The sequence below is a fragment of the Garra rufa genome, chromosome 14 (genome assembly GCF_049309525.1).
Source record: "Garra rufa chromosome 14, GarRuf1.0, whole genome shotgun sequence".
NCBI classification, from domain to species: domain Eukaryota; kingdom Metazoa; phylum Chordata; class Actinopteri; order Cypriniformes; family Cyprinidae; genus Garra; species Garra rufa.
Window position 1 is genome coordinate 3,064,108 of NC_133374.1, and position 25,021 is coordinate 3,089,128.

General features: G+C 36.0%; 2 protein-coding genes and 1 long non-coding RNA gene across 3 annotated transcripts in view; 1 reads left to right on the forward strand and 2 right to left on the reverse strand.

Moving 5' to 3' along the window:
* paf1 (PAF1 homolog, Paf1/RNA polymerase II complex component) overlaps window positions 1–13,341 on the reverse strand; it is a 14,706-nt gene extending 1,365 nt beyond the window's left edge. Inside the window, exons 1-13 of the mRNA XM_073817529.1 lie at window positions 13,139–13,341; window positions 12,286–12,315; window positions 11,969–12,061; window positions 11,759–11,880; window positions 9,155–9,221; window positions 8,968–9,069; window positions 8,754–8,859; window positions 8,577–8,645; window positions 7,374–7,477; window positions 7,155–7,271; window positions 3,913–4,041; window positions 3,734–3,839; window positions 3,522–3,606 (exon numbers count right to left, since the gene is read on the reverse strand). Coding sequence (XP_073673630.1) covers window positions 3,522–3,606; window positions 3,734–3,839; window positions 3,913–4,041; window positions 7,155–7,271; window positions 7,374–7,477; window positions 8,577–8,645; window positions 8,754–8,859; window positions 8,968–9,069; window positions 9,155–9,221; window positions 11,759–11,880; window positions 11,969–12,061; window positions 12,286–12,315; window positions 13,139–13,185 — 1,177 coding nt within the window. The 5' untranslated portion in view covers window positions 13,186–13,341. The remainder of the gene's footprint in view (window positions 1–3,521; window positions 3,607–3,733; window positions 3,840–3,912; window positions 4,042–7,154; window positions 7,272–7,373; window positions 7,478–8,576; window positions 8,646–8,753; window positions 8,860–8,967; window positions 9,070–9,154; window positions 9,222–11,758; window positions 11,881–11,968; window positions 12,062–12,285; window positions 12,316–13,138) is intronic.
* An 874-nt stretch (window positions 13,342–14,215) lies between these two features.
* On the reverse strand, window positions 14,216–18,269 carry LOC141285356 (uncharacterized). The gene is made up of 4 exons (XR_012338590.1): window positions 18,114–18,269; window positions 17,822–17,957; window positions 14,733–14,777; window positions 14,216–14,655 (listed from the first exon to the last, which is right to left on the reverse strand). It is a non-coding gene; the product is annotated as an uncharacterized lncRNA (long non-coding RNA).
* Window positions 18,270–18,593: 324 nt separating this feature from the next.
* Window positions 18,594–24,964, forward strand: socs9 (suppressor of cytokine signaling 9). Its single transcript, XM_073817951.1, has 2 exons — window positions 18,594–18,762; window positions 21,405–24,964. The coding sequence occupies exon 2, from the start codon at window positions 21,528–21,530 to the stop codon at window positions 23,028–23,030; it is 1,503 nt and encodes a 500-aa protein (XP_073674052.1). The 5' UTR covers window positions 18,594–18,762; window positions 21,405–21,527; the 3' UTR covers window positions 23,031–24,964.
* Window positions 24,965–25,021: the final 57 nt, after the last annotated feature.

The following is a 25,021-nucleotide window of genomic DNA, read 5'->3' on the forward strand; positions in this document are numbered from 1 at the left end:
CCATGACGATTTTTTTGTAAAATTCCTACTGTAAACATATCAAAATGTAATGTTTGATTTGTAATATGCATTGTTAAGAACCTAATTTGGACAACTTTAAAGGTGATTTTCTCAGTCTTTTCGATTTTTTTGCATCCTCAGATTTCTGATTTCAAATAGATGTATCTCAGCTAAATATTGTCCTATCCTAACAAACCATACATCAATAGAAAGCTTATTTATTGAGCTTTCATATGATGTATAAATCTCAGTTTTGTCAAATTTAACCTTATGACTGGTTTTGTGGTCCAGGGTCACATATATATATATATTTTTTTTTTTCTGTTTATACATATATAAAATAATATATATATAAAAAAAAAAATAAATAAAAAATTATGCACCGTGCAGTTTGCAGAGGGTTTATGATATTTTTAAAATATATATAAATTATTAAATAAATATTTTTATACAAAAACTGCTTTTTTATGTAAAATTCACATTATAAAAGACCCACATGTCTAACTTTAATTCATGGGGATAACATGGATCATTTCACATGGTTTAGTGTAAGATTTTTGCCCATCTTTTGAAAAATCCAGTTTTAAAAGTAAAAAAATCCCTTTTACCAGTAGTTGGCTGCAGAGCTCCACTATTTGCTATTTGACCACCGGAAAGATCTCTTTTCACAAGTTTTTTTCAGTTGAGTTCATATCTACATATTATAAAAATAAAAAATACTAGCATTTTTTTGTACTGAAACAAATGAGTTCTATTACATATTGAGTAGCAGTACACGACATGAACATAAGGAGGCTTCAAATGTTTTTTTTTATTTGACAAATTATAAGAGAGCAGTTTTTATGGTCTCACAAATGTCTTCCTGTGTGTCCTGTGTATTTCAGAACATGTAGATACGAACTCAACTGAAAAGATATCTTTCCGGTGGTCAAATAGCAAACGGTGGATCTCTGCAGCCAACTACTGGTAAAAGGGATTTTTTTACTTTTAAAACTGGATTTTCCAAAAGACTGGCAAAAATCTTACACTAAACCATGTGAAATTATCCATGTTATCCCCATGAATGAAAGTTAGACATGTGGGTCTTTTATAAAGTGAATTTTACATAAAAAGCTGTTTTTGTATAAAACCTATTAAAAAATATGTATTTATTAATTTATATATATTTAAAAAATGCCCTAAATCCTCTAAAAACGGCACAAATGTGGAGTAAAAACATTAATAAACAGTTAAAAAAACAAAAACAAATGTTATTTTCACCAGAGACACCAAAGACTATGAATGTAACTTTTTTGTCACACTAACATAGAATCAAGATATCATTCCAATTTTTTTTTTATGTGTAGATCAAGATAGTGTTGACCGATGTATGAAGTCTCATACCATTTGGACAAAGGGAACTTTTTTTTTTTTTCAATTTTAGCAAACGTCATTCAGGGTCTAAAAAAATACCCTAAAAAACTGCATAAGGGTTAAAAAAAAAACAATACGATTCCACATTTTATTAGTACTGGTACTTTAAGAAGCATTTTAATAAGAGTCATATTAACACTGTTTATTTAGGCTCCTGTGATTAAAGCCAAACAAAACGTGGACAGAATTGTGAGATCCAGTCATAAAAACTGAATTTAACACAGAATATCATGGATTTTGTCTGTTGAAATATAGAAGTACAGGAGCACAGTAACATCATCTAGAACTGCTGTGAGTCACTTCAGAAGCATTTTACCTTTTTTTTTTTCTTTTTTGAAGAAAAAAACAAAACAATATCATATTATACAGAAATAGAAACGCAAAGGCAAAGACAGCAACCTGTCCTATAATGAACTATTATTAATTTTTCTTGTGTAATTACAATTTTCTTGTGAATAAATTCTGGTGAATATTACTAATAATACTAGTTTAATACATGTGTTATATACAGTTGTGCACATTTTGCTACACTAACCCCAGGTTAACCATAGTATATGTAGCAAAACAAAAATGTTTGGTTATATAAAAACACATGGTTACTACACTTTTACTATAGTAAAACCACTGTTCATTTTCTTAAGGGACTTGTGTTTGTTTATTCTTTTTAAAGTTTTTTTCCCTCTTTGTTTTACTTTTATACCTGTACTGCCTACTTTTCTACTGTTTAATAATAATTTAAAAAATCTGAAACAAAAGATTCACAAACCTACTCTCCGAAGTCCCGATCTGAATCACATGATTCACGATCCGTTTCATAAAGCTCCGTTTCACCCTTCACTACATGCTTTAGTGAATCAATGTCAAAATGTGAAAATGAATGGCTCTTTTGATCCACTTTTGCTAGTGAATCACTTGAAATTAATGATCCAAATCAGAGTTTGAATCAATCTAAGTGACCCAAAGTTTGGTTTAACTTGACAGTACTATCATTACACTAAGTAATATTTCTACAACTAACAATGAAAATACTATTAAAACAATATTTAAGTAATATTTACCCAAATTTATTTACAAAAAAATGGTAATTACACACAGTATAGACAGTATAAAGTAATAAATAAGAAATAAATAATAATTCTTTATAAAATCGAATTCATCTATAAATTAACTAGACATGCTTTTGATTATTAAAATTTATTGAAACTATTAAAATGGAATGCAGAAAATTAATAGAAAACAGACTCATGAAATCTGACCAAAATAAAAATAAAGTGTATTTTTTAGGGCCTTAATACATAATTTTTGATAAGCACTACAAAGTCCTGATCTGAATCCAATCCACGATTTAAAGTCCCGAAATGAATCAAACTATTTGCGATGCGCTATTTGAAGTCTCAATCTCAATCACATGATTTGCAAACCAATCGGAGTGTTTCGAAACAGTAACGCAATGGTTTGAGTTTTGCATTTTTGTTAAACTTTTAAGAAATTGCTATTAAATTGTGTACATTTCATGATTTCAATTAATCAGACATGCTTTTTAATTGATTTTTTTTTTTAATGAAATCATTAAAATAGTGTCTAGAAAAATTCAAAACAGAAAAAAATTTAATCCAGAAAAATGTAAATGAATTTGAAAAAAATAAAACAGACTTTGGGAAAAAAAAAAAAAAATTTTCACAGAGGCCTATGTGTTTCATTTGTGTCTTTGTTTTATTGTATTTGTCCGTTAGTTTGTTGCTTGCATCTATGTTCTTATTATTAACAACGAAGATAAAATAATTCAAATGACTATATCGTGAAATAAGATTGGTCTTTATCATTTTAGCTCTTATCAAAGTTGCAAAGATCTCTATATAACGGTAGACTCACATGCAGGCACTGGCACGTGGTTTTAATTATTTATTTTTTTAAAGGGGGATAAAGTGCTTTTTTTTCAAGAGATAAAATAACTATAACCTCCATTTGGATCATCTATTATTCATTTACTTTACCTGTCGTTCTGATTTTTGTCGTAGTATCGTTTTAATAGTAGTATTGAGATATTTCAGTCAGGTGTGTTGTTAAAGTGACAACACTAGTGTATAATATAAAGGTGTCTGTGTTACCAGAGTCCTGCATGTCTTTCTCAATGTCCAGCTCCTCCTCTTCATCCTCAGGCTCGTGATTCTCCAGCTGAGCCTTGCGGGCCTCCTGTTCATCACACAAACACACACAGATCAGGGACTGCACTCACTCACATCAGTTCATTCACAAACTACAGTGCAAATCAACTCTGTTTACAGCAGATGTGTGTGAGACGAATGCGATGTGAACTGACCTGAGCCTCCAGCTCCTTCTCGTTCATGTCTCTGTGTTTGCACACCAGCACAGCGTTTGTAGACGACTGAGCTCCGACCTTCGCTCGCCGCTTGCTCAGACGCACCCTAAAACACACACACAGTTAGTAACACACACTCAGACCGAGTGGGCGGAGCCATCGCTGTGATTGACAGTTACCTGGTCTCCAGCTCATTGTAATAAACTCCATCTCCGTCTCTGAAGATGAAGAAGTAGTTCTCCTCGTATCCCTTGCTGGCCTTGTTCTTCACGTTCCAGTTGTACTCGCGAGCGATTTTATAGTCATACCTGCACACACACACACACACACACACACACACACACACACACACACACACACACACACACACACACAAATATTATTGTATTTTTTTTACCATTAATATATAAAAAAAATTACACAGGGTTCAAGACTTTCAAGGACTTTTTAAGCACTACGTTTGATTTTCAAGGACTTTAATCAGAGATCTCACTTATTGAACAATGTCTTCTTTAAATTCTAAAAAAGATAAACAGATAAAAATATACTAATATGTTACCCTGGACCACAAAATCAGTCATAAGTGTCAATTTTTCTATTGATGTATGGTTTGTTACAACTATTTGAAAATCTGGAATCTGAGGGTGCAAAAAAAAAGAAAAAATCTATATTGCCTTTAAAATTGTCCAAATTAAGTTTTCAGCAATGCATATTACTAAAATTACAAAATTACAAAAATTACGTTTTGAAATATTTACGGTAGGAAATTTACAAAATATCTTCATGGAACTTGATCTTAATATCCTAATGATTTTTGGCAACAAAAAAAAAAAAAAATCATTTTTACATTTAAAATAGACCATTATTTCTACACATTTTGCTACACTTACAACAGTTTAACTATAGTATTTGTATTAAAACTGTGGTTATATAAAAAACATGGTTACTACACTTTTACTATAGTAAAAAATCTTAAACGATTCACAAACGCACTCTTTGAACTCCCAAACTAAATCAAATGATTTGCAATCAACATTTCCGATCTGAATCAAATGATTCCCACTCCAAAGTTGCAATCTGAATCAAATGATTCGCAATCCAAATTTCCAATCTGAATCAATTGATTCGCGCTCCAAATTTCCAATCTGGATCAAACGATTCGCGCTCCAAATTTCCAATCTGGATCAAACGATTCGCGCTCCAAATTTCCAATCTGGATCAAACGATTCGCGCTCCAAATTTCCAATCTGGATCAAACGATTCGCGCTCCAAATTTCCAATCTGGATCAAACGATTCGCGCTCCAAATTTCCAATCTGGATCAAACGATTCGCGCTCCAAATTTCCAATCTGGATCAAACGATTCGCGCTCCAAATTTCCAATCTGGATCAAACGATTCGCGCTCCAAATTTCCAATCTGGATCAAACGATTCGCGCTCCAAATTTCCAATCTGGATCAAACGATTCGCGCTCCAAATTTCCAATCTGGATCAAACGATTCGCGCTCCAAATTTCCAATCTGGATCAAACGATTCGCGCTCCAAATTTCCAATCTGGATCAAACGATTCGCGCTCCAAATTTCCAATCTGGATCAAACGATTCGCGCTCCAAATTTCCAATCTGGATCAAACGATTCGCGCTCCAAATTTCCAATCTGGATCAAACGATTCGCGCTCCAAATTTCCAATCTGGATCAAACGATTCGCGCTCCAAATTTCCAATCTGGATCAAACGATTCGCGCTCCAAATTTCCAATCTGGATCAAACGATTCGCGCTCCAAATTTCCAATCTGGATCAAACGATTCGCGCTCCAAATTTCCAATCTGGATCAAACGATTCGCGCTCCAAATTTCCAATCTGGATCAAACGATTCGCGCTCCAAATTTCCAATCTGGATCAAACGATTCGCGCTCCAAATTTCCAATCTGGATCAAACGATTCGCGCTCCAAATTTCCAATCTGGATCAAACGATTCGCGCTCCAAATTTCCAATCTGGATCAAACGATTCGCGCTCCAAATTTCCAATCTGGATCAAACGATTCGCGCTCCAAATTTCCAATCTGGATCAAACGATTCGCGCTCCAAATTTCCAATCTGGATCAAACGATTCGCGCTCCAAATTTCCAATCTGGATCAAACGATTCGCGCTCCAAATTTCCAATCTGAATCAAACGATTCACGCTCCAAATTTCCAATCTGAATCAAACGACTCGCAATCCAAATTTCCAATCTGAATCAAACGATTCACGCTCCAAATTTCCAATCTGAATCAAACAACTCGCAATCCAAATTTCCAATCTGAATCAAACGATTCGCGCTCCAAATTTCCAATCTGAATCAAACGATTCGCGCTCCAAATTTCCAATCTGAATCAAACGATTCGCGCTCCAAATTTCCAATCTGAATCAAACGATTCACGCTCCAAATTTCCAATCTGGATCAAACGATTCGCGCTCCAAATTTCCAATCTGAATCAAACAACTCGCAATCCAAATTTCCAATCTGAATCAAACGATTCACGCTCCAAATTTCCAATCTGAATCAAACAACTCGCAATCCAAATTTCCAATCTGAATCAAACGATTCGCGCTCCAAATTTCCAATCTGAATCAAACGATTCGCGCTCCAAATTTCCAATCTGAATCAAACGATTCGCGCTCCAAATTTCCAATCTGAATCAAACGATTCACGCTCCAAATTTCCAATCTGAATCAAACGACTCGCAATCCAAATTTCCAATCTGAATCAAACGATTCACGCTCCAAATTTCCAATCTGAATCAAACAACTCGCAATCCAAATTTCCAATCTGAATCAAACGATTCACACTCCAAATTTTCGATCTGAATCAATTGATTCAGATGCACTCCAAAGTTGCAAACTCAATCAAATTCAACTTTTTTTTTTCAGTTTAAAATGTGTTTTATGAAAGCTTGTTTCTGCCATAAGATAGAAAATAAAGATAATTATGACTTTTTATCTTTGTAACTCGGGCTTTAAAAAAAAAAGAAAAAGAAAAAAAAAATTATAAACTCAAAATTACAAGATTTTGCAGAATTGCAAGATATACATGCCAACTATGGGAAAAAAAGTTCCATTAATTCATGCATAAAATTGACCTTTCTAGATTTAGATGCTTTCTAAACTTCAGATTTAACAGTTAAAAATCAAAGCTAATGAATTCCAATCATTTGCAAACAATAAATAAATAAATACTTGCACTTGTATGCTCATTTAAAATTATAATGAATCCTGCCAATTAATTGCAATTATGCAAATGTTGTGTATGTGTCAATGAAATAAATGAATTTTGTTCTATAATAATTTACTGTGATTAGTTTGGCTGCATTTTCCAAACCCAACCACTCTGAATGTGCATGTTGGTGTTAATGGTGCTGTGTTTGATGAACGAGTCTTACACTTCATCTGGCATGTAATCCAGATCCTCATCCACGTCTCTCTTGCGTTTGCGCATCGTGTCCTCGTTTGGCAGGAAGTACGCCACGAACTGATTTCCTTCCTCGTCCATCATACCCCTGAACACACACACAGATATATTAGAGAAGTCAGCATCGTCAGGTCAGTGAATATCAGGCTTGTTTTGCAGCGTTTGGTCTGAAGTGAGGATTGACACACACCTGATCATGGCCTGGGACATCATATCCACTCCCGCCGGCCCAGAAACATCTTTAGGTGCCGGATCAGAATCAAAGATGACTTGAGCGCACGGATTAATCCACATCTGAGAGGACAAATTAATAGATATGAGCACTGAATGGAACAAGCACTTACAGTGCCTTGCGAAATTATTCATACCCCTTCATTTTTTTTTTTCACATTTTGTTATGTTGCTGTCTTATGTTAAACTACTTTAAATTACTTTTTCCCCCCACATCAGTCTACACTCTCTACTCCATAATGGCAAAGCAAAAAATAGGTTTTTAACATTTGTGCAAATTTATTAGAAATAAAAAAAAACTGAAAAGATCCCGTTGCATAAGTATTCATACCCTTTTCTGGGACACTGGAAATGTATCTCAGGAGCATTCATATTGCTTCTAGATGTTCCTACACTTGGAGTGGAGTTAAACTGTGGCAAATTCATTTGAATGAGTCTGATTTAGACAAATCTGCTGCATTGAAGGTTGACAGAAGCATTCTCCATAATGGAAGACGACTGGAACAACTAGGACTCTAGAAAATGTCCAAGCTGACAGAGATGGAGAGGTGAAAAGGTGAGGCAAAGAATGGCAGATAATTGCCAAATGCAGATGTGCAAAGATGCTCACATCAGACCCAAAAACACTTGAGGCTGTAAAGCTGCTTCAACTATGGACTGAGTTAAGGGGATGAATACTTATTTCAGTGTTTTATTTTGAATACATTTGTAACATTTGCAAATCTGGTTTTTGCTTTGTCATTATTGTGGTGTATGGAGTGTAAATTGATGTGGGGAAAAACTCATTTAAAGCAGTTTAACATAATGCTGCAACAAAACCTGACAAAAATGACGGGGTATGAATACTTTTGCAAGGCACTGTAACTAAAAAGTCAAGTGCTTTATAGTGTTTTTCTTCAGATATTTGTCTTTTCTCTTTATTACGACCGGTGGTCTAATAAATGAAGCGCTGTTTTCATAACATTCAGTTGACACGTTTGTTTGAAGGACTTTAGGCAGAATGTGGAATATTATGATTTTTGTCAGTAAAATATTTTTATTTTTATTTTTAAAGCCAATTAATCAGAAAAAAAACAATCAACCAACTAAACAATTATCAAAATAATGGTTAGTTGCACCCTACACTTCATGTAATGTGTGTTTGTGTCAGTGTGAGAGAGACCTTGAAGTCTGGGAAGACGGGCAGAACCTCCACCGGCGTGACTCTGGGTTTGCTGTAATGCTGGGAAATCTGGGAGATTCCAACAGAAGAATGAATCAGAAACACATCAGACTGATGCTGATGTTGTGTGTGTGTGTGTGTGAGTGTGTGTGAGTGTGTGTGTGTGTGTGTGCTCACGGATTTCTGTGCATCTTCAAATGTCTTCTCAATGGCTGCGATCTGACTGTCTCTGTCTTTGTAGATCTCCTCCTCTGTGAACTGCTGCTTGACGGAAACACCGATCCTGCACACACACACACACACACACACACACACACAGGTCACGTGATGATCTCATACGGAGATGTGAAAGAGACAGAGAGCTGAGGCAGATTGGTGGCGTCTCACTCACTTGACTTCCACCTTCTCATTGGAGACGCCGTATCTGTTGAACTCAGTGGAGATGTACTCCGTCTTCCTCATCCACGGCACCACCTTTGCGTGCTGCTGGGATCTGAACACACACAGACTAGAGTCAGTTCTGTGGGGTCAAAGGTCACAGAACACCACATATCTTTGCTAAAATGATTCTCTAGCACCTCTTTGAGCTCGACGGAGCCTGGATTTCCTCCTCCAGCAGTTTCTCATCAGCAGGATCTAACATAACTGAAACACACACACATATACGAGTCAAGACACCTTTATAGCGCTTTATACAATACAGAGTTTCAGGAGGAGTTCACTTCCAGGACAAAAATTCACAGATAATTCTCACCCCCTTGTCATCCAAGATGTTCATGTCTTTCTTTAGTTGTAAAGAAATACATTTTTTTACAAGGAAAACATTCCAGGACTTTTCTCCATATGTGACCCTGGACCACAAAACCAGTCATAAGTGTAAATTTGTCGAAATTGAGATTCTTACGTCATCTGAAAGCTCAGTAAATAAGCTTTCCATTGATATATGTGACCCTGGACCACAAAACCAGTCATAAGGTTAAATTTTACTAAACTGAGATGTATACATCATATGAAAGCTCAATAAATAAGCTTTCTATTGATGTATGGTTTGTTATGATAGGACAATATTTGGCCGAGATACATCTATTTGAAAATCTGGAATCTAAGGGTGCAAAAAAATCAAAATACTGAGAAAATCACCTTTAAAGTTGTCCAAATTAAGTTCTTAACAATGCATATTACTAATCAAAAATTACATTTTGATATATTTTTAGTAGGAATTTTACAAAAAATCTTCATGTAACATGATCTTTACTTAATTTCCTAATGATTTTTGGCATAAAAGAAAAATCAATAATTTTGACCCATACAATGTATTTTAGGCTATTGCTACAAATATACCCCAGCGACTTAAGACTGGTTTTATGCTCCAGGGTCACATATTGTTTGTTAAAATAGGACAATGTTTGTCTGAGATACAACTATTTGAAAACCTGGAATCTGAGGGTGCAAAAAAATCTAAATATTGAGAAAATCGCCTTAAAAGTTGTCCAAATGAAGCTCTTAGCAATGCATATTACTAATCAAAAATCAAGTTTTTATATATTTATGGTAGAAAATTTACTAAATATCCATGCTACTACCCATGCTACTTAAGACTGGTTTTGTGGTCCAGGGTCACATATATTTGACTTCAATGGTGCTCAACAGACTGAAGGTTAAAATGCAGCTTCAAAGAGCTCTAAACGATCCCGGCCGAGGAAGAAGGGTCTTATCTAATGAAACGATTGGATTTTTTCTTAAATTAATTAATTATTATATACTTTTTAACCACAAATGCTCATCTTGTCTAGCTCTGTGATGCGCTTGTGTACTCTGTTCACTCCGGTTCAAGACACTTAGGGTCTCATTTTCATCGATACTTCAAAAATCGCTCTACATCGCTGTTTTACTTTTTTTGTAAAGAGCATTTGACATTGTTTGCATGTTCACTTTGTAAACACTGGGTCATAGAGGTGTGCAATATTGATTAAAAAATAATATCATCTCGATATTTCTGGAATTTTATCGATAATTAGACTGTGTTATTGTATCTTGATCACTACTGTGGACAGCTGACTCCTACATTTTTTGATATTCTTCATATTCTGTGTTGTGGTCAGTTCACACTTATAGAAAATAATCATTTCCAATAAGTTTAAAATGATTTTTTTTTAACTTTTACTGGCATTTATTCCTTTAAAAAGCCATTTTTGTAAAAGTGTGCATTATCATTTGTGACCCTGGAGCACAAAACCAGTCTTAAGTCGCTGGGGTATATTTGTAGCAATAGCCAAAAATACATTGTATGGGTCAAAATTATTGATTTTTCTTTTATGTCAAAAATCATTAGGAAATTAAGTAAAGATCATGTTCCATGAAGATTTTTTGTAAAATTCCTACTGTAAACCTATCAAAATGTAATTTTTGATTAGTAATATGCATTGCTAAGAACTTAATTTGGACAACTTTAAAGGTGATTTTCTCAGTATTTTGATTTTTTCCCCCCGTAGATTTCAGATTTTCAAATAGATGTATCTCAGACAAATATTGTCCTATTCTAACAAACCATACATCAATAGAAAGCTTATTTATTGCGTTTTCATATGATGTATATATCTCAGTTTTGTAAAATTTAACCTTATGACAGGTTTTGTGGTCCAGGGTCACATTTGAGTCAAATTCTTACACTGAATCAGTCAATTAGAAGATGACATTTGGGCAGTTACCAACCAAATGAAACCAGTATCAACTAAATTAACCTTTGCAATGTAGAGGAAAACCTGAAAATGCATCTTTGTTTAGCCGTCCAAATGAGGACACAACTAGGAATCAGTGGTCAAGTTATATTTACATCACTGTTTTCGACATACCCTAAGTGCACACGTTAAAAAAAGTATATCAATTATAACGTATAGTTTCGCTAGATAAGACTCTTCTTCCTCGGCTGGGATCGTTTAGAGCTCTTTGAAGCTGCATTTAAACTGCATTTTGGAAGTTCAAACTCAGGGCACCATAGAAGTCCACTATATGGAGAGAAATCCTCAAATGTTTTCCTCAAAAAACGTAATTTCGTTACAACTGAAGAAAGCAAAACATGAACATCTTGGACGATAAGGGTGTGAGTAAATTACCAGGGAAATAGCGGTAGTCTAAAATTGTCACAGTTGATATCACACAGAAAAGCATGTGTTTTGTCTCACTGTTGGGGTCGATGCGGTACGTATCGGGGTTGATGAGGTCGATGGTGACGCCCAGATCCGGTTCGGTGAGCAGCTCGTGTTTGTGTTGTTTCTCCAGCGATGTGGCTTTATACTGCACAAACCTGCAACACACAGCACACGCTCACTGAGACACGGCCCTTCAGCGCCGAACCCAACGGAAGACCCCCGTGACACGCGTCAGAGCCGTACCTGTGCTGGTCAAAGGGATACGTGATGAACTTGGGATCGAACGGGATATCCGGAAGACTGTTTCCATACTTCACTCTGCACACCACGCCAGACCTGCAGCACACAACAGATCAAACACACTTCACTGCTGTTTCCAAACAGGTTTCCATCTGTCAGTCAAACCGATAGCCACACCCCACTTTCACATGATTAGATTAGATATGAGCTACTCAAACAAACATCACTATCCATACTGATAAACAAAATAACACTGAGTACTATTTAGGGTGGATAGAGATGCTGAACATAAAACTAACACACAAAATGATCATCAGTACCTCTCTGGGACACTTCTGTGAGCTGAACTCCTGCAGAAAACACAAAACACGCGTTACACACTACATGAGATATACATAAGCGCACATTTATAACGTCTACAATTAAACATAACACACAGTTATTAAGAGTGTTGGGGAAAGTTACCTTTAAAAGTAATGCATTACAACATTGAGTTACTCCCTAAAACTAACTAATTACGTTAGTGTTTTTAGCTTTTTATGGAAAGTACTGCGTTGTGTTACTTTTATTTTAGTTTTTGCTTGCTTGTTTTATATATATATATATATATATATATATATATATATATACACACATATATATAAAAAGATCTATTTTTGTCAAACGTAAAAGCCTTTTCACACCAAAAGCCTCAGACTTAGAGAAAAGTAAATCTCCGTCTGTACAGTAGACCGCAGAAGAACAAATGTCAACCCTTCAGCAATAAAAAAGGGAAATATTATTGCAGGTTTTTATTCATTTTGAAGAACACTGTATCTGTTTTTTAGTGAGTGAGATGAATTAATGCATGTTCACATTTATTCTAGAACTAAAGTAACATCTCACAATTTCTGTCAACATGGGGACAGAAGAGCTTTTAATCAATAAATGAGGAAAAAGGTAACTATATATTTAATTGACAATATTTTCTTGTCAATTAAAAAGTAATGCGTTACTTTACTAGCTACTTAAAAAGGTAATATTATTAGTAAACTGGCGTTACCCCCAACACTGCTCATTAGAGTGATAAAGAGCTGTCTAAATGTTTTTAATGATCATATATATGCTATAATCCGTGTTTCTGTCTTCATATCTGTGTGTTTTTATCGTGTTTGTAATGCTAATCTCTCTCACCGGTGTCCGTCCTCGCGCTGCGCCTGCGTCTGTATAGTAGGAGCCATCCTGGAGAAAATAAACGCGCTTCTCCACGCAAAATGATAATAAACAGCGATGAAACACAGAAATAAAGAGTTATAAATCAGTTTATCGATAGAAACAACAGCAGCGCGCTCGTATGTGTGCGACTTCCGCCGCTCACCGTCTGCTGAAGGACCCCGCGGATGCCCCGATCAGCGCCTGAATCAAACTCACACGCACACAAACAAAATACACAAACTCTGTATATGTATTCAAGCATTTATAAGCTGATATAACGATATAGATGACTATATAATATAATATATAATAAAGTAGTGCAGTTATATCAACAAAGATGTTTATTTTACTAGTGTAATAAGTAATGCGTCAATATTTCGCTGCGATGTTTGTTTCTAAGTGACTTTTAATGTATTTTATTTGGTTTCAGTTCAGTTTAAATGTGTTATTTCATACAGTAGAGAAGAAATTGTAAATATTACAAACCAACATGTGACCCTGGACCACAAAATCAGTCATAAGGATTTTTTTTTTAATATAATCTGAATAAATAAGATTTCCATTGATGTATGGTTTGTTAGGATAGGACAATATTTGGCTGAGATACAACTATTTGAAAGATCAAAATATTGAGAAAATCGCCTTTAAAGTTGTCCAAATGAAGTTCTTAGCAATGCATATTACTAATCAAAAATTAAGTTTTGATATATTTATGGTAGGACATTTACTAAATATCTTCATGGAACATGATCTTAATATCCTAATGATTTTTGGCATAAAAGAAAAATGTGTGATTTTAACCCATAGACTGTATTTTTGTCTATTGCTACAAATATGTCACATATAAAGAGTAATTTTTATTTCTGTAAAAGCAGACAGTGGCTAGTGAAGGATTACACATTTTAGAATCAGTTCAAATTTATAAAAGATTAGAAACTTCTGCTTCAAGATATCCAAACGTCTCCTGGTCTCGAAGAAAAAGTTCACAACAATAGAGAGATTTTATTTTTATTTTTTTATTTTTTTGTTCAGTGGACAAAAGAAACCTCAGAGAAGCTGTTTAAAACGGCTTTATTATTATTATTATTATTAGGTAAAAAAGACAAACTGGTACAAAAATAGAAAAACAATAATTAGATAAAAGTCCATCTGGAGATAGTGTTTAGTGTTTTATAAAATGAAATTCCAACTGGTTAAACTGAGTCAGTGGTGTTGACAAAGGTAACAGTTTTAAAGACATTTCGGCTCTGATCGTGTGAACAAATCTAAAACATTCCACCTTCCCTTCTAGTAAACGGCAAACACTGCTCATGTCTAATGTGTTTCTGCTGATTATACACCGTCTGTAGAAACCGTCCGTCGCAGACTGTCTGACGCCACGAGGACCCGCTGACATCACCGCTGACCTCTGACCCTCCCCGCGTCCCTTCGTGTGACCTGGCGCTCGCGTGACCACATCACTTCCTCAGGTCTGCATGTGCGCAGACAGATCGATTCTGCGGCAGGAGAGAAACACTTAGCGTTTAACGAGAGCACACTGACACAAATCAGCATTTCCAAACCTAGAGCTCACCTGCTCAACACATAGAGGAACTGATCTGGATCATCTGCAAACTCACTGCACACAAAACAACAAGCGTTACTAACAGAGTCACACTGCAGCACAAAACCTGTCTTAAGTAGCATGAGTATATTTGTAGCTATAGACAAAAATACATTTTATCTATTTTTGTTTTATGCCAAAAATCATTAGGATATTAAGATCATGTTCCATGAAGATATTTAGTACATTTCCTACCGTAAATAGATAATATGCATTGCTAAGAACTTCATTTGGACAACTTTGAAGGGGTTGTTTTGTGTCAACTCAACCGCCTCAGATTTTTGATTTTGCTAATATTTATTCTATAGAAAGATAGACATGTATAGTGATGAAAGCCAAAATATTAAATGTGATGGATGAATATTTCCTGAATAATCCAGTGTTTTCTAGAGGGAGGTCAAAATGCCAATTTTCAGCTGAGATTCAGAGTCAAGTTATAGGAGGGTAAAAATGACTTTAGAAAGATGGCAGCGTCATAATGTTATTTTTACACAGAGATTGGTAGCTCTATTAGTGAAACCTGTTGGCTTTAGCAATCTGTGTTGCATTATGTGCCAATGGTGACCATTCAAACATAAGAAAACAGCACATTTCAAGTTTTTCTTCAAAATGTTCATGTCTGTAACTCAAGAAGTATTAAAGATATCTTAATGCCCTTTTAGATATTGGTACTTAACAAACTTTTCTTTTGGCATCTTTATTTTTAATGCCCTATGAGATTCGGTTCCAGAGATACTGGAATTCCAATATGACTCTGGGAGTAAATAGTTCAAATGTAGACATTTTCAGTGGTCAAAAACCAAATGTGGGTCTTTTTCTTTTAAAAAGGAATGTCTGAAGAACAAATAATGTTGAAACTAGAGATGTATCGCATTTCTTTCGGTCATGACACTGCATAGAACATACCAGTCTGAGTGCCATAAATATTATTTTTCCAAAGTTTGCGTGCCTATACCTTACGAAGTGTTAAATATATCACAATATGATTTTAGATTCTAGTTGTCCTTAAATTTTTCTTTTGGAATCTTAATTTTCAAGGCCCTACATCATTCAGTCCCTGAGATATGAGGATCTCAATGAGGCTGAAGAATCATATTTTTTCAAACTGACCCACATTTGTTTTTTGACCACTGAAAATGTCTACATTTTAATCATTTACTCCTGGAGCCATATTGAAATTCCAATATCTCTGGAATCAAACCAGGTAGGGCCTTAAAAATGAAAATGCCAAAAGGAAAGTTTGTTAAGACCCAATATCTAAAAGGGCATTAAGATATCTTTAATAATTCTTGAGTTACAGGCATGCAAACTATATAATAAAAATAATATTTATGGCACTCAGACTAGTATGTTCAATGCAGTTGTCTTGACAGAAAGAAACAAGATACATCTCTAGCTTCAACATCATTTGTTCTTCAGACATTCCTTTTTAAAAGAAAATAAGTATCATATTTTTTCAAACTGACCCACGTTTGGTTTTTGACCACTGAAAATGTCTACATTTGAACAATTTACTCCCAGAGCCATATTGAAACTCCAGTATCTCTGGAACCAAGTCTCAAAGGGCATTAAAAATACAGAAGTCAAAAGGAAAGTTTATTAAGACCCAGTATCTAAAAGGGCATTAAGATATCTTTAATACTTCTTGAGTTACAGGCATACAAACTTTAGAGAAAAAACTTGAAAAGTGCTGTTTCTTCATGTTTGAATGGTCACCATTGGCACATAATGCAACACAGATTGCTAAAGCCAACAGATTTCACTAATAGAGCGACCAATCTCTGTGTAAAAATATCATTATGATGCTGCCATCTTTCTAAAGTCATTTTTATCCTCCTATAACTTGACTCTGAATCTCAGCTGAAAATTGCATTTTGACCTCCCTCTAGAAAACACTGGATTATTCAGGAAATATTCATCCATCACATTTAATATTTTGGCTTTCATCACTATACATGTCTATCTTTACTCAGAAAAAATATTGGCAAAATCAAAAATTCAAGCCGGGGAAGTTTTTGAAATTTGCTTGATTTGACACAGAAAGGTGATTTTCTCAATATTTTGACTTTTCTGCACCCTCAGATTCTAGATTTTCAAATAGTTGTATCTCAGCCAAATGTTGTCCTGTCCTAACAAACCATACATCAATGCAAAGCTCATTTATTCAGTTTTGTTCACTTTGCAAATTGACTGGTTTTGTGGGACATGTACAGTGCCTTGCAAAAGTAATTTTTTTCACATTTTGTTTTGTTGCAGCATTATGTTAAACTGCTTTAAATGAGTTTTTCCCCACATCAGTTTACACTCCATACACCATAATAAGGACAAAGCAAAAACCAGATTTGCAAATGTTACAAATGTATTCAAAATAAAACACTGAAATAAGTAGATTGCATAAGTATTCATCCCCTTAACTCAGTCCATAGTTGAAGCAGCTTTACAGCCTCAAGTGTTTTTGGGTCTGATGTGAGCATCTTTGCACATCTGCATTTGGCAATTATCTGCCATTCTTTGCCTCACCTTTTCACCTCTCCATCTCTGTCAGCTTGGACATTTTCTAGAGTCCTAGTTGTTCCAATCGTCTTCCATTATGGAGAATGCTTCTGTCAACCTTCAATGCAGCAGATTTGTTTCTGAACTCTTCTCTAGATCATGGCCTTAACGCAAGTCTGTCACTGAGCTCTACAGGCAGTTATCTTGGTTTTTGCTCTGATCTGCATTTTCAGCTGTTAGACCTTTTCTGAGAGGTGTGTGTCTTTCTAAATCAGACTCATTCAAATGAATTTGCCACAGTTTAACTCCACTCCAAGTGTAGGAACATCTAGAATTTCAAGTCTCCCAGAAAAGGGTATGAATACTTATGCAACGGGATCTTTTCAGTTTTTAATTTCTAATAAATTTGCACAAATGTTAAAAACCTATTTTTTGCTTTGCGATTATGGAGTATGAGATATAAATTGATGTGGAAAAAAGTAATTTACAGCAGTTTAACATAAGGCTGCAACAAAACGTGAAAAAATGAAGGGGTATGAATACTTTCAGAGGATTGCTGGACTCACCCTGAACCCCAGTGATAGAACACCCGGTCCTGATAGTACAGACACAGGAACAGCCAAACACTGATGGTCTCCAGCCAGAAAATCACAAACAGGAACCAAACCGAGGACAGCAGCAGCTCACACACCATCCTGACACCTACACAACAAAACACCATCTTCATCATCATCATCATCACTGAGCATCACAGACCACAACATCCTGAGATCCTCACAAAACAACAACAACATCAGACTGTCAATCAGAAACCAGTCTGGAATCAGTGAACGAGCCTGTGCGCGCTCCCGACTTTACCTGCAACGAGCGATTGAGTGTTGAAGTGATGGACTAATGAAATAAACACATTAACTGCGAAATGCTGGAGGAATAGTTTAAAGGCTAGTTAATCTGATCACGCTAAAGAGCCACTTCCGGGCATGCGAACTTCGAACTTCAAAATAAAAGTCCTCATGAACGCGCATACAGTCAAAGCAGTTGAAGAAAAATTCTTTTAACATGTGAATATGCAATAATAACATTTGTAAAGTAATTTAAAACTGATACACTTAATAATAGCGTATTTATATCAACCTCAGTAGAGAAAAAAAATGAAAAATGAGAAAAATAAGATGTTTCTTATTTAACACCAGCAGATCAATAACAATTAAACTATATCTTTAGACATAATCGTTCTAAAAAATAATCCTCTGCTGTAATTCCGGAAAATCCCGTCGGATGTCGGAAGTGTGTCCGCCGTGAACAGGAAGTGAAGTCACCGCTAGGGTAGCGCAGGGCTGCTGTGTGAGTTAGCTCGAGTTAAAGAGACTTTATTGATTAAAGTTCACTTATTAAAGTGATTTAGTCCATCTCAGATCATTAATTAAAGGCCTATTCTCAGCTCAGGAGAGACGCGGTGTCGTCAGAAGCGGAGGGGCGCGTTCACGACGCCTTTATTCGGGATGAGGTTCGTGTTTTTGACTTGTATTCATCATTTTCTGTATTTTAGACACTACCCACAGTTTAGACATGTACCATAATGATAATATAGTACTTTGAACAGCATAGTACTGTGTTATTCAGGACAGTATCAGCTTTATTGTGCTTATAACGTGTTTTCTAACTCATCTGTGACTGTCACACTGATATATTTATGTGTTTCTGAGCTTTAAAATAGTTTTCTGGAAAGGTTTTTTAAGAAGCTATTTGTTAAAGCTTATTTATTTTTTAGCAGGCGCTTATATACAAAGTGATTTAGAAATAGAGGATAATCAAAGTGATTTTTTATATGAGCCAACAACATTGATAACAATAATAATAAATATTGTATTAAAGTATTATGAGTGTTTGATCATCAAGTGTTGTTTTGGAATTACACTACCTGTCAAAAGTTTTCAAACTGTGAAAAAGTATTTTTTGCTCACCAAACCTGCATTTATTTGATCCAGAGTACAGCAAAAACAGTAAAATTCAGAAATATTTTTACTATTTAAAATAACTGTTTTCTATTTGAATATATTTTAAAATGTAATTTATTTTTGTGGTTTCAAAGTTGAATTTTTAGCAGTCTAAAGTGTCAGAAATCATTCTAATATGCTGATTTATTATTAGAATTATCAATGTTGAAAACAGTTGTGCTGCCAAATGTTTTTATTTAGAACTTGTGATAGTTTTTTCTGCATTCTTTTTCTTTATTTAAATATATATTATTCAAACAATATAAGTCTCTTCTATCAGTTTTTATCAATTTAACACATTCTTGGTGAATTAAAGTATTCATTTCTTTCAAAAAAATAATGAATAGAAATGGTTTTACCCCAAGATTTTGAACAGTAGATTTCTATTTTAAATAAATGCTGTTCTTTTTAACTTTTTATTCATCAAAGAATCTTGAAAAAATTATCACAGGTTACCAAAAACTGATAATAAATCAGTATATTAGAATGATTTCAGAAGGATCATGTGACACTGAAGACTGGAGTAATGATGCTGAAAATGCAGCTTTGATCACAGAAATAAATTAGATTTTAATGTATATTAAAATAGGAAAACATTATTTGATATCATAATAATATTTCACAATATTACCTTTTTTTCTGTATTTTTTATATGTCTTGATAAACATAAGGAACTTCATTAAAAGCATTCAAAATCTTACAGATCCCAAACTTTTGAACAACAGTATATATATATATATATTTGTAATGATTTTAATGAACAGTAACAAAACTGTTGATCACAGGAGGTAATTAGTAGCTAGTTGATGTTTTAAAGTTCACAATAATCCAGTTCAGTGTGAGAGGAAGTATATAAATGTTCTCTGTCATCTCTTAATTAATATGACCTCACAATAGTTACACGCATATTCATTACTCAAGAATTAAAAAAATGTTGTTTCAAATGTTTTCTAATGAACCTCACACTGCATTGCCATTACTCATCATCTGTTTAAAGGAGTAGTTCACTTCCAGAACAAAAATGTACAGATAATGTACTCACCCCCTTGTCATCCAAGATGCTCATGACTGTCTTTCTTCAGTCGTAAAGAAATTGCTTTTTTTTTTGAGGAAAATATTTCAGGAATGTTCTCCATATAGTGGACTTCTATGATGCCCATGAGTTTGAACTTCCAAAATGCAGTTTAAATGCAGCTTCAGAGATCTCTAAATGACCCCAGCCGAGGAATAAGGGTCTTATCTAGCAAAACCATTGGTTATTTAAAAAAAATTATATTTATATACCTCAAACATTTTTCCGGTTCGAGACAGTTAGGGTAAGTCGAAAACTCCCATCTAATTTTCTCCCTTAACTTTAAAATCATCCTACATTGCTGTTTAGCTTTTTTGTAAAGGTTTAGAGTCCTTTGAAGCTGCATTTAAACTACATTTTGGAAGTTCAAACTCATGGGCACCATAGGAGTCCACTATATGGAGAGAAATCCTGGAATGTTTTCCTCAAAAAAAGAAAAGAATGAAAGACATGAACAAAAAAAGCTCTTTCAGTGTTCGGCCTTCTTGCGGGTTTCATTCATAAATGTTAGTATTGTCATTTTACTGTTGTTCTGTAAAATAAAATAAAATAAAAAAGTAAGACAAAAATAATTCCAACAGCTTTATTAATACATTTATTCTAACATTCTCCTTTGCTCAGCAAGGCTGCATTTATTTGTTCATTAAAAACACATGCCTGATTCAAGAAGGGGCTCTTAAAAATGACCAAAGAATATTATTAATTTTAAGTTAAATTGTGCTTTGTTGGTAGGCTATAATGTTTACTAGAATGTTACAAATGTTCAGTGTTTTTAAATATAAAATATTTTAAAATGGGTGTTTTGTAATTTTTTTTTTTTTTGAAAAACAAGACAAAACTGTAAAAAGCACATTTTGGCTATTTAATTTATGCAATGGTGAAAAAAAAAAAAAAAAAAAAAAGCGAAATGCCCAGTGTTTAACTTTTGATTTCGGTGCATCCCTAATTATCTGTAAACATTAGTTGTGGAATTGAACCTCTCCTTTAAGAACAATACAGCAGCAGAATGAATATGATCATAACAGAAGTACGGTCAGCATGTGTCTGATTCATTATCACTCTTTCCTATTGTCTCCACAGATCGAAAGCATGATCTGGACGTGATCATTTCCGCATTGAATGCTTTGCCATGTTCAGCGAATGTGAAATGACCCTCGTCTGATGTCAGTTTGAACACTTGTTTGAAGACTCCCATCCGCCTTCATGTCTCTGCCTGAGGACACAGGGGATCGTGGGAAAGAAAGGGAACGCGGCGCACGTCCCAAAGTGCGGCAGAGCCGTTCCGAGGAAAGACGAGACGGAGGAAGGAGAAAAGGCGGGAGAGGTAAGAAAAAAAGCCACCCGTCACACGACCTGACCTCCGAGCGGCCCGTGAGCGACGGCTTCGAGTACGGAGATCTCCTGAACGGCCTACAGGAGTCCGGCGACGCCGGCTCATCCTCTCCGCTCACAGAGCACAGGAGACGCCAAGTCCTAGGGTCGTCTGAAAAAGTCTCCGCCAAACTCGGTTCACCGGCCGCTGATGCCAGCGACACTGAGAGCAAGACCTCCGGAAGCAGCAGGACGCTCCGCCAGAAGATCCAGGACGCAGTAGGCCAGTGTTTCCCCATCAAGACCCACAGCCAAGGCCTGTCTCACTCGCCGTCAACAGCGTCCACGTCCTCCAGACGTAAGATCCACCTCAGCGAGCTCATGCTGGACAGCTGTCCGTTCCCCGCCGGCTCGGATCTGGCGCAGAAGTGGTACCTCATTAAACAGCACACGGCTCCTATTTCTCAAGCACCCGTACTGGATTCCGCATCCGCTGCGTCGGTTTGCACCTCTGCGCCCGTGGAGGACGAGGAGGACCGCTTACGAGAGAGACGACGGATCAGCATCGAGCAGGGAGTCGAACCGCCGCCCAACGCTCAGATCCACACCTTCGAAGTGACCGCACAAATCAACCCTCTGTACAAACTCGGACCCAAGCTCGCTCACGGGATGAACGAGTTAGCCGGAGACGAGCGCGCCACTTTGCACCAGCTGCTCCTGCAGAGCTGCTTGGACACTCTAGACGAAGTCGCTGCGTCAACAACGTCCTCTGAGTTTGATTTGGGCGCCGCGTCTCCATCCGCTCGTTCCTTATCCGGCTCCGCTCTGGTTCATCCGGACAGCCCCAAATCGCAAGAGCACCATCGCATTCACACTCAGATCGACTACATCCACTGTCTGGTTCCGGATCTCCTTCGGATCACGAACCTGCCGTGCTATTGGGGCGTGATGGATCGATACCAAGCGGAGACGCTGTTGGAAGGCAAACCCGAAGGCACGTTTCTGCTGCGCGACTCGGCGCAGGAAGACTACCTCTTCTCCGTCAGCTTCCGGCGGTACGGCCGCTCGCTGCACGCGAGGATCGAACAGTGGAACCACAACTTCAGCTTCGACGTGCACGACCCCAGCGTGTTCCACGCGCCCACCGTCACCGGCCTGCTGGAGCACTACAAGGATCCCAACTCGTGCATGTTCTTCGAGCCGCTGCTGTCCAACCCCATCCACCGATCGCAGCCCTTCAGCCTGCAGCGCATCTGCCGCGCCGTCATCAGCAGCCGAACCTCGTACGACGGCATCAACGCGCTGCCGCTGCCCAACGCCCTCAAGGAGCACCTGAAGGAGTACCACTACAAGCAGCGCGTGCGCATCCGCAGACTGGACACCTGGTGGGAGTGACGCCAACGCCTCCGGAAGTGCTGTGAAGCTGTGAGTGCCTTTCTGATGATACTCGTTATGAGGTCTAAATGCTGTTAGCTCATCGTCACGATGTTGGCAGCTCGTCACAGGGTTCACTGGAGTAATTAGCACTGAATCAGCAAGCCTTCGTTAGTTTAGAATATTTCTCATGTTTGTTTCCATTTGAGAGTTCCGGCCCGTTCACAACTAGAACGATAACTATAGCAATCGCTATAACCGTCACAGTGATGTAGACTCTAGGGCTGAGCCATTAATCGAAATTCAGCTTCGATTTCGGCTTTAAACTATTATGAAAATACAATCATAAACGATTATTGCTCTTGATTCCGCACGGTTCTATAAAAGCACAATTTCACATGCAAATCAGTCAAATCATATTACGTGACTTGATTGATTTATTAATGGAGTAGTTCACTCTCAGAACAAAAATGTACAGATAATCACCCCCTTGTCATCCAAGATGTTCATGTCTTTCTTTCTTCAGTCGTAAAGAGGAAAACATTTCAGGATTTCTCTCCATATAGTGGACTTCTATGGTGCCCGCGAGTTTGACCTTCCAAAATGCAGCTTCAAAGGACTCTAAATGATCCCAGCCGAGGAAGAAGAGTCTTAACTAGCAAAACAATAGTTATTTTCTAAAAAAAAAAAAAAAAAAAAAAATGTATATACTTTTTAACCTCAAATGCTGGTCTCGTCTAGCTCTGCCCGATCTCTGTGTATTCCCGTTCAAGACAGTTAGGGTATATTGATAAACTCCCATCTCATTTTCTCCTCTACCTTCAAAATCGTCCTATATCGCTGTTTTACCTTTTTTTTGTTTGATCTTCTTTGGACGTTCACTTTGTAAACACTGGGTCAGTTCTTCTGCAGTGATGTAGGATGATTTTGAAGTTGGAGGAGAAAATGAGATGGGAGTTTTCCACATACCCTAACTGTCTTGAACCGGAAAACACGGTAAGATGAGTGTTTGAGATTAAAAAGTATATAAATGGTAAATGTTTTTAGAAAATAACCATTCGTTTTGCTAGATAAAACCCTTCTTCCTCAGCTGGGATTGTTCCTTCAAAGCTGCATTTAAACTGGATTTAGGAAGTTCTTAACGTTAATCAAACAACAAAAGACAAAGACAAAATCACTCGGTGCTCTTGATGGAGGGACGTTTTTATAAGAAACAAAGCATGTTTAATTCTCACAGTGAAGACTATGCTGTTTTATTTTACATTCAATTAATTACATTAAATTTTCCAAATTTGTATCTTTTTTTTATTGAGCAAAATAATCGTGATTATGGTTTTTGCCATAATCGAGCAGCCCTCGTAGACTCTAACGCTGTCTGTAACATTGATTATAACAATATGACATTGACCTAATGTTGACCATTGAATGTCCATTTTTAAATAATATTAGACAACAATTTTTTTTATTTAAAAGATATATTAATGGACATTTTTAAAGTTTCTCCTGGCATAAGTTTAGAATATTTATCTCACTTAAAATTGAAAAATTCTAGGTCACTATAATCGTTACTATTGCCATTATTGGTATTTTAAGTATATTTTTATATACATTTTTAAGATAAAATTGTTAAATTATTGTATATTGTCATTGTCATAAAACTGTTGATTTTTCCATGAATATAGCCGTTGCTGCTGATATAGCAATCAAATAATGTTGACCATAAAACAATAAAACGTTAACTGCAACACTGACTGTAAAAATAAAACATTGATTGTAATGTTGAGATTATGATGATATAACATTAAATGTAACATTAGCTATAACAATGTTACATTATTTGTAACATAAATAAAACATTGACTACTATAACAATGCAACATCGACTGTAGTCCTGTTAAACGGTTAATCGCGATTCATCGCATCCAAAATAAAAGTTTTTGTTTATGTAATATATATATATACACTGTGTATATTTATTATGCATATATAAATACACACACATACAGTATATA